The 14,615-nt window shown below is 48.8% G+C and overlaps 1 protein-coding gene across 4 annotated transcripts in view; it reads right to left on the bottom strand.

Moving 5' to 3' along the window:
- FBXO31 (F-box protein 31) overlaps positions 1–14,615 on the bottom strand; it is a 47,926-nt gene that overhangs the window by 20,650 nt on the left and 12,661 nt on the right. Inside the window, exons 1-3 of one of the 4 annotated variants that reach the window (XM_066243269.1) lie at positions 12,860–12,878; positions 12,309–12,380; positions 7,600–7,686 (exon numbers count right to left, since the gene is read on the bottom strand). In XM_066243269.1, the coding sequence (XP_066099366.1) occupies positions 7,600–7,654 (55 nt within the window). In that variant the 5' untranslated portion in view covers positions 7,655–7,686; positions 12,309–12,380; positions 12,860–12,878. Of the gene's footprint in view, positions 1–7,599; positions 7,687–12,308; positions 12,381–12,859; positions 12,879–14,615 lie in introns of those variants that run through there. The other 3 variants (XM_066243267.1, XM_066243270.1, XM_066243268.1) reach the window with 3 other exon arrangements.

Here is a 14,615-nt window from a genome sequence, read left to right as displayed (position 1 = left end):
CCAGCTTGAGCGCGGGCTCATCTGGTTTGAGTAAAAAGCCCATTAGCTTGGACCCAAGGTCGTTGGCTCCAAGGGGCTACTCAGTCTGCTGAAGGCCTGCCCATGGTCAAGGCACATATGAGAAAGCAATCAATGAACAACTAAGGTGTTGCAACGCGCAATGAAAAACTAATGATTGATGCTTCTCATCTCTCTCCATTCCTGTCTGTCTGTCTGTCTATCCCTCTCTCTGACTCACTCTCTGTCTCTGTAAAAAAAAAAAAAAAAAATTAAAAAAAGGAAAAAGAAAAAATGAAAACAATGAAAAGATAAAATAAGAAAGGAAAGAAAAAATAAAAAGTAAAGGAAGGCCCTGGCCGGTTGGCTCAGTGGTAGAGCGTCGGCCTGGCATGCAGAAGTCCCGGGTTCGATTCCCGGCCAGGGCACACAGGAGAAGCGCCCATCTGCTTCTCCACCCCTCCCCTTCTCCTTTCTCTCTGTCTCTCTCTTCCCCTCCCGCAGCGAGGCTCCATTGGAGCAAGGATGGCCCGGGCGCTGGGGATGGCTCCTTGGCCTCTGCCCCAGGCGCTAGAGTGGCTCTGGTCGCAACAGAGCAACACCTCGGAGGGGCAGAGCGTCGCTCCCTGGTGGGCGTGCCAAGTGGATCCCGGTCGGGCGCATGCAGGAGTCTGTCTCTCCCCGTTTCCAGCTTCAGAAAAAATACAAAAAAAAATAAAGGAAAAAATAAAACAAATTAAAAGAAAAATGGAAATAAAAGAAATGAGAAGAGAAGGAAAAAGGAAAATAAAAATAAATGAAATAAGAAAGAAAAGAAAAAATGAAAGAAAAAATGAAAAAGATCCTGGCAGGTTGGCTTCGCAGTAGAGCATTGGCCCATCATGTGGAAGTCCCAGGTTCGATTCGCAGCCAGGGCACATAGAAGCACCCATCTGCTTCACCATTCGTCCTCTTCTTCATCTCTCTCTCTTCCCCTCCTGCAGCCAAGGTTCTATTGGAGCAATGTTGGCCCTGGTGCTGAAGACAGCTGCATGGCCTCTGTCTCAGGCACTAGAATGGCTCCAGCTGCAGTGTGTCGGCACCCAAGATAGTGCATCACCCCCTGGTGGGCATGCCTGGTGGGTTCCAGTCGAGCACATGAAGGAGTCTGTCTGACTCCCTGCTTCTAACTTCATAAAAATACAAAACAAAGAAAAGAAATAAAAAGAAAATGATAGAAAAGGAAATAAAAGTAAAAAGAAAAAAGAAATGATAAAAAAAAGGAAAATAAAAAGAAAATAAAATAAGAATAAAAATAATGAAAAAAATGGAAGGAAACAAAAAAAGAAATGAAAAGAGAAAATAAAAGAAATGAAAATAAAATACAATAAAAGATATGAAAGAAAAAGCTTCTGATAGCCCCCTGGGAACAAAAAGAAAACACCTCCAATACAACTCTAGGTACTTCTCAGATCCTGGCCAGTGAGCCTTCCCCAGACATGGATCACAATTCCATTCTCGCTCCACATATAAATTCCAGATAAATTGTTCTAGAACAGCGGTTCTCAACTGGTGGGTCACAACCCCGGCGGGGGCTGAATGACCAAAACACAGGGGTCGCCTAAAGCCATCGCGCCTAAAGCCATTGGATTTCCGATGGCTTTAGGCGACCCCTGTGGGTTTTTTTTGTTTGTTTGTTTGTTTTCATTTTTCTGAAGCTGGAAACAGGGAGAGACAGTCAGACAGACTCCCGCATGCGCCCGACCGGGATCCACCCGGCCCGCCCACCAGGGGCGGTGCTCTGCCCCCCAGGGGGCGATGCTCTGCCCATCCTGGGCGTCGCCATATTGCGACCAGAGCCACTCTAGCGCCTGAGGCAGAGGCCACAGAGCCATGCCCAGCGCCCGGGCCATCTTTGCTCCAATGGAGCCTTGGCTGCGGGAGGGGAAGAGAGAGACAGAGAGGAAAGCGCGGCGGAGGGGTGGAGAAGCAAATGGGCGCTTCTCCTGTGTGCCCTGGCCGGGAATCGAACCCAGGTCCTCCGCACGCTAGGCCGACGCTCTACCGCTGAGCCAACCGGCCAGGGCCGCGACCCCTGTGTTTTGGTCATTCAGCCCCCGCTGGGGTCGCGACCCACAGGTTGAGAACCGCTGTTCTAGAAGAATCTTGTGGCAAATGTATGATGTAATAAGCCTCTAGTCAGTGGTTATCAAAGTGTACACTAGGGCGCACTGGTGCACCCTAGAAGATTTCCAGGTGTGCCCTAGGGTATTCCAGAGAAATATGTGCCTGTTGGGAACCAAAAAACCAACAGGGTTTTTGGAGTTTAGATTTGGGGGGGTCAGAAGTGTGGGGAATTGCCTATAAACTGACATTCTGCTTAACTCCCACCTCACTTGCCTGATTAGGTTGCAAAAGGCTCTTAAGCTGTGGTGCTGGATTGTTCACACTACCTCCCACGTTCCCCAGAAAGACTGAAGGTAAGTTTCTTCTATCCTTTGTTTGGTGTAAAGTTAAGATAATATGTATGGTGGGAGTTTTCTGCACTCAACACAAGAGTAAAAATAGAAGCTCTTCAATGTATTGATGAGGAAATGAGAGTTTGGCTTTCAAATATATGCCCAAACATTGAAGAAATCGCTAGAACACATCAGGCTCATGTGTCTCATGAACACAAGAATGAAAAAACTTAACACATCCGTGCCGAGACCTGCCAAATTTATTAAATCTTACTAAGAATGTATCTATCTATCTATCTATCTATCTATCTATCTATAAAGATAACTTTTTGTTGTTTTTTTTATTTTGTATCCCTTTTATAAATTCTAAAAAGCATAACTCAAAAAATGTAACATAAAAATGTTTTTAATGTCAGAATAAATTTAATTTTGTCATATTTATTTCATTTACATAAAAACACGTTTGGATTTTATTTTTTTCTTTAATATTTGACTTATTATAACATATTTCTCAGAAATTTGTATATAGTGCACCTACAATTATTTGTAGGATTTAAATGCACCTTGACTTCAAAAAGTTTGAGAACCACTGCTCTAAGTGCTTGTCCATTTGTATATAAAAGCTAACGCATGGCTATTCCTGTTAGCATAGCCATGGAGATTGATCGACTGTTCTCACCAGCAAGTGCTATGTCCCATTCTCTACCACAGGTCTGGAGAAGGGATCTTGGCTACTTTCCAAGAGGGTCTGGAGAAAAACAATTCAAACCTTCAGACTGGGCTGACCCCACCCCCTAGTGCTCCATCCACAGCACCCCAGCACCTCCTGACTGCTCATATACACTCCTGACAGACCCCCTTGTCTCTGGTCTTCACATAAGCAGTTCAGCCTGAAGTCTGAATACACAGTGTAGGTGTTTTTCACAGTCATAAACAGTGCTCAGACACCCCTTTCACAGTCATGCACAATGCTCGGACACCACCTCTTCATAGTCACGCACAGCACTCAGACACCCCTCTTAACAGTCAGGCACAGTGCTCGGACACCCCCCTCACAGTAACACACAGTGCTCAGACACCGCCTTCACAGTCACACACAGTGCTTGGACACTGCTCCTTCACAGTCATGCACAGTGCTCAGATACCACCTCTACACAGTAACACACAATGCTCAGACACCCCCGTCACAGTCACAGAAAATGCTGACACCACCTCTTCACAGTCACCACAGTGCTCAGACACCACCTCTTCAGTCAAGCACAATGCTCGGACACCACCTCTTCACAGTCATGCACAATGCTCAGACACCACCTCTTCAGACTCACGCACAGTGCTCAGACACTCCCCTTCAGTCACACACAGTGCTCAGACACTCCCCTTCACAGTCACGCACAGTGCTCAGACACTCCCCTTCAGTCACGCACAGTGCTCAGACACTCCCCTTCACAGTCACGCACAGTGCTCAGACACTCCCCTTCACAGTCACGCACAGTGCTCAGACACTCCCCTTCAGTCACGCACAGTGCTCAGACACTCCCCTTCACAGTCACGCACAGTGCTCAGACACTCCCCTTCACAGTCACGCACAGTGCTCAGACACTCCCCTTCACAGTCACGCACAGTGCTTAGACACCCCCTTCACAGTCATGAACAGTGCTCAGACACTCCCCTTCACAGTCACACACAGTGCTCAGACATCCCCTTCACAGTCACGCACAGTGCTCAGACACTCCCCTTCACAGTCACGCACAGTGCTCAGACACTCCCCTTCACAGTCACGCACAGTGCTCAGACATCCCCTTCACAGTCACGCACAGTGCTCAGACATCCCCCTTCAGTCACGCACAGTGCTCAGACACTCCCCTTCACAGTCACGCACAGTGCTCAGACACCCCCTTCACAGTCACACACAGTGCTCAGACACTCCCCTTCACAGTCACACACAGTGCTCAGACACTCCCCTTCACAGTCACACACAGTGCTCAGACACCCCCTTCACAGTCACACACAGTGCTCAGACACTCCCCTTCACAGTCACGCACAGTGCTCAGACACTCCCCTTCACAGTCACACACAGTGCTCAGACACCCCCTTCACAGTCACACACAGTGCTCAGACACTCCCCTTCACAGTCACGCACAGTGCTCAGACATCTTCCTTCACAGTCACACAGTGCTCAGACACCCCCTTCACAGTCACGCACAGTGCTCAGACACCCCCTTCACAGTCACACACAGTGCTCAGACATCCCCCTTCACAGTCATGCACAGTGCTCACTCTCTTCACAGTCACGCACAGTGCTCAGACACCCCCTTCACAGTCACACACAGTGCTCAGACATCCCCCTTCACAGTCACACACAGTGCTCAGACACCCCCTTCACAGTCACACACAGTGCTCAGACATCCCCCTTCACAGTCACACACAGTGCTCACTCTCTTCACAGTCACACACAGTGCTCAGACACCCCCTTCACAGTCACACACAGTGCTCACTCTCTTCACAGTCACACAGTGCTCAGACACCCCCTTCACAGTCACACACAGTGCTCAGACATCCCCTTCACAGTCACGCACAGTGTTCAGACACCCCCTTCACAGTCACACACAGTGCTCAGACACTCCCCTTCACAGTCATGCACAGTGCTCAGACATCCCCCTTCACAGTCACACACAGTGCTCAGACACTCCCCTTCACAGTCACACACAGTGCTCAGACATCCCCTTCACAGTCACACACAGTGCTCAGACATCCCCTTCACAGTCATGCACAGTGCTCAGACACTCCCCTTCACAGTCACGCACAGTGCTCAGACACCACCTCTTCAGACTCACGCACAGTGCTCAGACACCCCCTTCACAGTCACGCACAGTGCTCAGACACCACCTCTTCAGACTCACGCACAGTGCTCAGACACTCCCCTTCAGTCACGCACAGTGCTCAGACACTCCCCTTCACAGTCACGCACAGTGCTCAGACATCCCCTTCACAGTCACGCACAGTGCTCAGACACTCCCCTTCACAGTCACGCACAGTGCTCAGACACTCCCCTTCACAGTCACGCACAGTGCTCAGACACTCCCCTTCAGTCACGCACAGTGCTCAGACACTCCCCTTCACAGTCACGCACAGTGCTCAGACACCCCCTTCACAGTCACGCACAGTGCTCAGACACCCCCTTCACAGTCACGCACAGTGCTCAGACACTCCCCTTCAGTCACGCACAGTGCTCAGACATCCCCTTCACAGTCACACACAGTGCTCAGACACCCCCTTCACAGTCACACACAGTGCTCAGACACCCCCTTCACAGTCACACACAGTGCTCAAACATCCCCTTCACAGTCACGCACAGTGCTCAGACACCCCCTTCACAGTCACGCACAGTGCTCAGACACCCCCTTCACAGTCACGCACAGTGCTCAGACACCCCCTTCACAGTCACACACAGTGCTCAGACACCCCCTTCACAGTCACACACAGTGCTCAGACATCCCCCTTCACAGTCACACACAGTGCTCAGACACTCCCCTTCACAGTCACGCACAGTGCTCAGACACTCCCCTTCACAGTCACGCACAGTGCTCAGACACTCCCCTTCACAGTCACGCACAGTGCTCAGACACCCCCTTCACAGTCACGCAGTGCTCAGACACCCCCTTCACAGTCACGCACAGTGCTCAGACACTCCCCTTCAGTCACGCACAGTGCTCAGACACCCCCTTCACAGTCACGCACAGTGCTCAGACACCCCCTTCACAGTCACGCACAGTGCTCAGACACCCCCTTCACAGTCACACACAGTGCTCAGACATCCCCTTCACAGTCACGCACAGTGCTCAGACACCCCCTTCACAGTCACGCACAGTGCTCAGACACCCCCTTCACAGTCACGCACAGTGCTCAGACACCCCCTTCACAGTCACACACAGTGCTCAGACACCCCCTTCACAGTCACACACAGTGCTCAGACACCCCCTTCACAGTCACACACAGTGCCCAGACATCCCCCTTCACAGTCATGCACAGTGCTAGAGCACACTGACCAGTCCTGGCAACTCCAACTGACTGCAGTGTGGCCTTGTGGAGTAAGTAACATGGGATCAGTGAACACTTTAGTTACATATCCAGACCCTGGCAGGACTTAGGAGAAATTTTCTTTTACGTTTTTAAGAGAAATTTCACAAAAAAACCTCTATTCCTAGGTTTGTTAGAAATTATGCGCTTATAAGACTCAGATGCAGGTCTGTCCATTCAGGCAGCACTAACACAGCACACTCAGTGGGGCTGAGGGAGCCAGCAGGAGGGGTGTCCCTGTACAAACGTAAAAAGTACCTTCTGTGCAAACATACTTCTGTTACCTTTCTTGACAACCAAAATTCATACTCTCCATCTGAGTTCAACCTAATAAAAAGCAGAGATAGCCTTAATCATTATGAAATATGGCTTAGGAAAGTTTCCAGAGCCCAAGTAATGCTGATCAAGAGATATTGGGTTCTAAAGAATCAACTGTTTCTACATACTTTTGTCTCCTATGTATATAGGTGCATGTGTATGTAATTTTTTTCAAATTCATGTATGCTGTCAAAATGTGACTAATGAAGCCTAGAAGTAAACCGCTTATATTTCATTTTTAAATTCAATGTTATTTACTGATTTTAGAGAGAAAAAGATAAAGAAACACTGATTTATTGTTACAACCATTTCTTCATTCATTGGTTGATTCTTGTATGTGCCCTGACAGGGGGTTGGACCTGCAACCTTGATGTATTGAGACAACACTCTAACCAACAGAGCTACCTGGCCAGTACCAAATAGAACGGTTTTAAGGCTTCTACTCTGTTCTCTCCTCTAGGCTTTGATAAATGATAAATGTTAAAATGTACATCAACAGAGTGATCATGCTGGCACTACCCAAAAAAACAGAAGATGCTGTGGAAACCTGGCCCATATGTACAACCGCCCCAGGCCACCACTCAGGTGTGATCCTGGTCATGGCTGAGCCACAGAGAGCACTGTGGAAAGGTGAAAAAGACAGCAAAAGCCAAGAAGGTCAGCTTGCTCTTAGGACCAAAGCATCCGCGTGCTGTGAGTTAAGAGGTCCCTCTCCATGCAGCTTCTCGCCGTGCTCCCCACCAAAGCCAAAGCAGCAGGAGGTACGTACGGCAGGTGTACACATCTCTGTACTCCATGTGCTCGTAATCGGGAAGAATTTTCATGAAACGTCCCGACTTCACACGAGGGTTTATACCTGAACAGACACAGCAGGGAAAGGGCTAAGGATGGTTCCACTTCCACGATGGTATCAACAGCTTTCACATGATTCGACATGTTTCCCCTCACCTCCATCATATTCAATTCTGGCACCTTGGGAGACAAACACTTGCCAAAAATGAGAGGTCTGGCTGGAAAGAAAATGTGATATATCTTCTTCTCAATCAATGGATTCACGCCAGAAACTCATGATGATGGGCAAGCTTGGGACATTCTTCTCCCTCAACTGAGACAGATCAAAGGAGCTCACTGAGGTAGGAGAGCAGAGGGCACAGCTAGTGGATATTTGTAGTGACTATTTAGGCCAGCGGTTCTCAACCTGTGGGTCGCGATTTTATTTAAAATTTTACAATTTTATTTAAAATTGTATGTATTTTCCAATGGCATTAGGCGACCCCTGTGTTTTGGTCGTTTGACCCCCGCCGGGGTCGCGACCCACAGGTTGAGAATCGCTGATTTAGGGAAACTAAGAGATCCAGCTTGTATAGTGAATGCCTAGTGTCTTCCTTTGCTTGTGTTTGTGTTGCTTTGGACTATAGACGGTGTCTGCCAGTTCCTAACTCAGACATTTCATTTCTGATCCAAGGCTGGTACACTATCCCACCTACGCTAGGGGCGAAGGTTGACTTTCTTGTACCACCTATTCTAGAAGCTAAGCAATTTCTTTCTGAATAGGCCTTCAAAGTGAAACAAACACATGCTCTTGCACCCTAAAAATCTGCTTTGGCTGGTGGCAAATTAAACACTTAGGGATACTAAATAAAGATATTATGAATTACTCTCTGGGTTTTCCAACCATTTTCAAGGAGTAAAGAATCAGCAGTCAGGCCCTGGCCGGTTGGCTCTGTGGTAGAGCGTCGGCCTGGCGTGCAGAAGTCCTGGGTTCGATTCCCGGCCAGGGCACACAGGAGAAGCGCCCATCTGCTTCTCCACCCCTCCCCCTCTCCTTCCTCTCTGTCTCTCTCTTCCCCTCCCACAGCGAGGCTCCATTGGAGCAAAGATGGCCTGGGCGCTGCGGATGGCTCCTTGGCCTCTGCCCCAGGCGCTAGAGTGGCTCTGGTCGCAAAAGAGCGACGCCCCGGAGGGGCAGAGCATTGCCCCCTGGTGGGCAGAGCGTCGCCCCCTGGTGGGCGTGCCAGGTGGATCCTGGTCGGGCGCATGCAGAAGTGTGTCTTTCCCCGTTTCCAGCTTCAGAAAAATACAAAAAAAAAAAAAAAATCAGCAGTCAAAAGAAACCTCCAGATGTCCTCCTTTGTCCACCCATGTCCCTATGTGCATGTGTGTGTGTACACCTCACCGTGGCCCTTGTCCCTGCTCTGCTGTCCACCTCCTGAACTACCTATCCCGGCCACATCTTTTCCTGCTCCCTGGCAGTCACTACCCACCTATGGAGAAAAGATGTTCCACTGTCAGTCCTGCAAGCTGGACCTATGCCAGAACAAAGGTTGCTTTCTGCAAACCCTGCTTAGAAACTGTCTGATAATAAATGATGTTCATTCAGCCCTGGCTGAGTAGCTCAGTTGATCAGAGCATCAAGGTTGTGGTTCAATTCCCAGTCAGGGCACATGTAAGAATCACCAGTGAATATATAAGTGGAACAACAAGTCTATGTTTTTGTCTCCCTTCCTATCTCTCTAAAATCAACCAATAAAAATATATAAATAAGTAAGATTCATTCAGATATAAATCAGCACCTTCCCTTGCCTCATGTTATGTGCTGGTTTCTGGAATAGTTGTTCTGACCTGGTCAAGCATTTAAAGTAATTTCCCATACCTGGTAACATCAACGTATTAGTACCTATGACTATCACCCCTCTACAGTATATAATTCTTTGGTGCCTGCCAAGTGGTGCAGGGGTCCATTTCCCCCTGCAACTGCCAAGACATGCCTTGTATGTAAGTTTCCCCTAATAATTACCAGACTGAACTGGCCAGACTCTTTCTTCAGTCTTTTCCCTGCTCTCCCTTACAGAGGAAAGTTTTCCCACCTCGGGCCTTTTCCCTGGTCTGCGTGTACAAACACCACCTTCCTGCTCACTTGTGCCCAGATATCCCCTCTATAGGACAGCCACCAGAGGGCCCAGCCAACCTCCACCACCCACAGCTGAGACTAGCTTCCTGGGGGCCTTATTTACCAGGTGTGCTGTCCTGTGAGTGTTATAGCCCCTAATACCTGGCAGGTGTGAGCACCTGCCCACTTCCACGATGCTATTTCGAGTGCTCAGAAAGCTTAGAGAACAGTCTTCACACTACTTTATGATAGTATCATCAAACAGCCTAAAAAAACTCAAAAAACAGTTACTAAGGGAAAAAACATGACATATTAGATATTCATAAAAGCCTTCTGGCCTTCCACAAGAGCCAGGAAACCTTTCTATGTGTATGTACACAGAGATTGTTGCAATGGGGGTTTGGTTCTGATTTTTAACACCGATGCCGACAGCAAGGGTGAATTCTTCCAACTCTCTGCTCTGGCGAGATTTAAGACACTGAGCTTTGGGCAAACAATGGAGGAACCGAGGGTGAAGCCAGGACCATGTGGGCTCCCACAGGATAAAGGGTATGACGGGAGCAGCCAGCTTCCTGCCTCTGGAACTCTGGGCTTTGCAGGAGTCAGAGGCCTTGTTCTCCCTGATGAGATGAGAGGACAGGAGATGTTACACTTCCATGACACGTGACCACTCAGGCCTCCCAGACTCACTTCCTCTGGAGACACAGTCTCCCTGGGGTGGTGGGATGTGAAGCAGAGGCAAGAGAAGAAACCAAGGTCTGAATGTGCCTGGGGAAGGAGGAGTGGGGAGGTCTGGAGCAGAGCAGCCTTGCAGTGGGGTCGGGGCCAGGACAGCAGTGCAGGAGGCAGCAGCCAGCGTGAGAATGGTGGCTGAGGGCAAGGGTGGAGCCCCCACAGGAGGGGGCGCAGGGGGTACTAAGAGCTGGCAGGACAGGGGCTGAAATGTGGCAGGGTGGGAGGGACAAGAGCTTGGAGGGCACGGCCAAGCCACCAAGAAGTGTGTGGAAGAGCAAGGCCCATGAATAACTTAGACTTTAGACAGGAAATCACCCCAGGTGTGAGCAAGTCCTAATGCAGAAACACTAACCCATCCAGCAATCCCACGTGGCCATGGACCACAGTGTGCAGCGGTCTCTAACGGGAGGAGGAAGCAACAAGAGGATGACATCAGCCCAGACACGGGGACCCAACACCACCCGTGTCTCCCGCAGAGTCAGCTGCTCTGCAGAAACGCCATGCGCAGCCACGTGAAGGAGGGCGTCTCAGATGGGGACTCTGAGAACAGGTCCACAGAAAAGACGGAACACAGAAAGTGACTCCAACTAATGCCCCGACCCTGGTGAAAGCTTGTAGCGCTTCAGCGCACAGTCAGCAGCCTGGCCCACAGCCAGCCCCATTGCCCGCCTTCTCAGCCCTGAACCACAGGTGTTTCCATGGAGAAGCGTGGCCCTCCGTTGCTGGGCAAGGTACTTGGTGAGGAGACACCGCCCGATCTGCTTTCAACAGAGAACTGGGTAGAAAGTTCAAAAGAATGTGAAAAGCACAATTTTCTATGATGGTATTAAGATGAATACTTAAGAGGTCAACAAGTCAACTTTAGGCCAAAAAGAACTGGGTCACCATCGTCTTTCTCACTCTGTTCTTTAACTCCCAGCTGTGGGTGCTAATAACACACCACACCCCAAGGCGGTAGAGAATGAGCAGAACGCTACCTGGGGCTCTGCCCACCTGGACAGCACTGGGGTTAACAGGGGCCCTCACAGCCTCCAGCAAAGGCGCACTGAGCAAAGTCCAGCTGGGAATAGTTGGGGCTGGGGGAACTTGGAGCACTCAGGGAGTGTTGCTGATGACCCTGAAAAGTAAAGGAAAGAAGAATGGAAATTGGGTGCTGGGGGGAAGGTGGTCAACACCTCTACAGGAAATGCAAGGGAACAGCTATCAAAAGTGCTGGAGGGAGGAGCGGGTCCAAAGGCAGCCATGTCAGCTGACGAGGTCAGTGGGTGGCTGATGACTTCATTTCCCAGTTACTATCCGCTATCTGCATATCCAATCAGAATCCAGAGACAAGGACCCCTCTGGGAGCACCCAGAGTTTGTACCCAGTGCAGACATGCTTTTCAGATCTAGCCTTTTTTTTTTTTTTTTTTAATTTTTATTTATTTTATTTATTCATTTTAGAGAGGAGAGAGAGAGGGAGAGAGAGACAGAGACGGGGGGAGGAGCTGGAAGCATCAACTCCCGTATGTGCCTTGACCAGGCAAGCCCAGGGTTTCGAACCGGCGACCTTAGCATTTCCAGGTCGATGCTTTATCCACTGCGCCACCACAGGTCAGGCCTTTTCAGATCTAAAGGTCCTTGACACCTAATATCCTGTGATGGGCTGGAAACTAAGGGTACTGACAAGCCCCTACTCAGTTCTGGTGCCATTACTACCAGTACTATCTTTAAAATCTATATTAAGACATTAAGATTAAGATGTCTGAGAATGGAACTGGGTTTGGGGTCAAATTAATTTATTACCCATCGTTGATGCTCACAGTGTCTGCTCTTGGAACAAAGTTAATGATGGATGATATTAGATTAACTTACGCTTCGCATAGACATCTCGACAAGACACACCAGTGATCTCCAGCTTCCGCAAGTTTTCACAAACGCCGTACTCTGTAACGAAACATTTATTAGACGTTACTGTTAAGAAATCACAAAGCAATATAAATAGACCAAATGATAGGAGGGAGAGAAGAAAAGAGAGGGAGGGAGGTAAGTGCTTTCTTAAGCCTTGGCCTTGTCTTGCTAGTCTGATCATACAATTCAGTGGTCTGAAAACAATGCAACCATGAAAATGAGATCATCATTGGTGTCAGGGTTCCACAAAGGCCCCTTCAGCCCCTTATTTGGCTCACCATGCTATTAATTCTATTAAACAGAAACAGATCCTGCGATTGAAGCCCTGGACAAGACACTGGAAGGAGGAGGTAGACACCCTCTGCCCTTTTGCATTGGGCTGCCTTAAAACAATAGCTGATAAGAGGATCTTTGACACCCTCCCCGTCTCCCTGTCTTCCCCACTGGCCTGGCAGACAACATACACCTTCTACTTCCTTCTTCCTATCCCTACTCTCACCCCATCATGGCCTTACTTTTCAAAATCACTCCCCTGCCCTCAGCACTTCCCAACCAAAACCTCACGTCCTCTGTGCAGGTCTCAGAGAGGCTTCAAAAGGAAAGCATCATAAGTGAACTAATCCACACTAATACAGAACTGCCTGTTGGCCAAGAGCTAATAACAACACCGACTTCATACCAACCTTTGTGCATGCTGGGCACCGTGCCACACTCTTGCTGGGCACCACTGCACTCCATCCTGCCAACAGCCCATGAGAGACGTGCTACTGTCATCTCCATTTTAATGATGAAAAAAACAGGGGTAAAGTAGTGACTTATTTGTACAAAGGAACATGGGCTTTTGATGGGGAAGCCAGAATCAAAGTCTGGATGAGAACACCTTATAGTGGTGAGCACAGCCCTGGCACAGGTGTGTGCTCAGCAAGAATTTGAAGAGAACAGAGGCCCCTAGGACTTCACAATAATAGCCTCCAGGACTCTCACTCACTGTGCTCATACCAGGTACAGGCATTCAACTGGGGCTTCATAGGATGGCCTCATAACAAAATCCTGACAATGTCCTTTAGGGCCAGTACTACATATGTCCACATCACATGGAGGGAAACTGAGGCTTGGTGAGGTTGATGACTCAGCAGTCATCTAAAACATGGATTAATGCTGTCTGGCCAGTAGCCACACAGCACTATCCCTCATCACATCACTTTCAGTCATGCCCGAACCTGCCTGAGGTCTGGTCTTTTCAATTGAATGAATGATAATAAGCTAAATGCTTCTACAACTATTAGGATTTTGGCATTACACAAAGTAGAATTCAAGATTCAGACATGGCCCTGGCTGGTTGGCTCAGCGGTAGAATGTCGGCCTAGTGTGGGGAAGTCCCAGGTTCCATTCCTGGTCAAGGCATAAGCTTCTCCAACCCTCCCCCTTTTCTCCTTCTCTCTCTGTCTCTCTCTCTTCCCCTCCTGCAGCCATGGCTGGAATGGTTTGAGCATGTTGGCACCGGGCGCTGAGGATAGCTCCATGGCCTCATCTCAGGCACTAAAATAGCTCAGTTGCTGAGCAACAGAGCAAGCCCCGGATGGGGAGAGCAGCACCCCACAGAGGGTTTGCTGGGTGGATCCCGGTCAGGGCACTGGGGGAGTCTGTCTGCCTCCCCCCTCTCCCAATTAATAAGAAAAAAAAAAAAGATTCACACAGCCTGGAGAAGGTATCTGGGGCAAGCTGGTTACTACTCTGCAAACCCCTTTGATGAAGCCTGTGCGGGGGGGCCCCTGCTTTTCCCTACCTCCTCTATTGATGAAGAGATAAGAAGTTAAAGACCTAAAACCGTGGTCTTGCTCATTATTAGGCAAAATACCTCTGTTTTACCCTCTTAATAAAAAGAATATGAACTACATTCTAGAGAGGATTATATAAATTATAAGCACTTGGAAACACAAATCATGAAATATGTTTGAGAATCTGGGGAAGGGATAAAATAATGTAGGCATGTAACATGAGTTGCCAGCAATTTGATAGACCACAGTTTATCAAAATCCTTGTAGCTTATCCCTAGAAAAACATGAACAACTGGTCTACCCCACACCCCACACTCACTGAGAAGAGCTCTGCTCTATATTAAACTATCTTCACACTTTCCTGTTGGCTCTATGATGCCAAGTGGCTCCTCCCAAACACCACCAGTCACCGTCACTATTTTGTTCAGCTCTCCATAAATACACTTTGTCCTTCTCTTGTACAAATACTGTAATGCACTGCAAAATTGTTAAC

The sequence above is a fragment of the Saccopteryx bilineata genome, chromosome 9, assembly GCF_036850765.1.
Source record: "Saccopteryx bilineata isolate mSacBil1 chromosome 9, mSacBil1_pri_phased_curated, whole genome shotgun sequence".
NCBI lineage: Eukaryota > Metazoa > Chordata > Mammalia > Chiroptera > Emballonuridae > Saccopteryx > Saccopteryx bilineata.
This window is presented reverse-complemented; position numbering and strand designations above follow the sequence as displayed.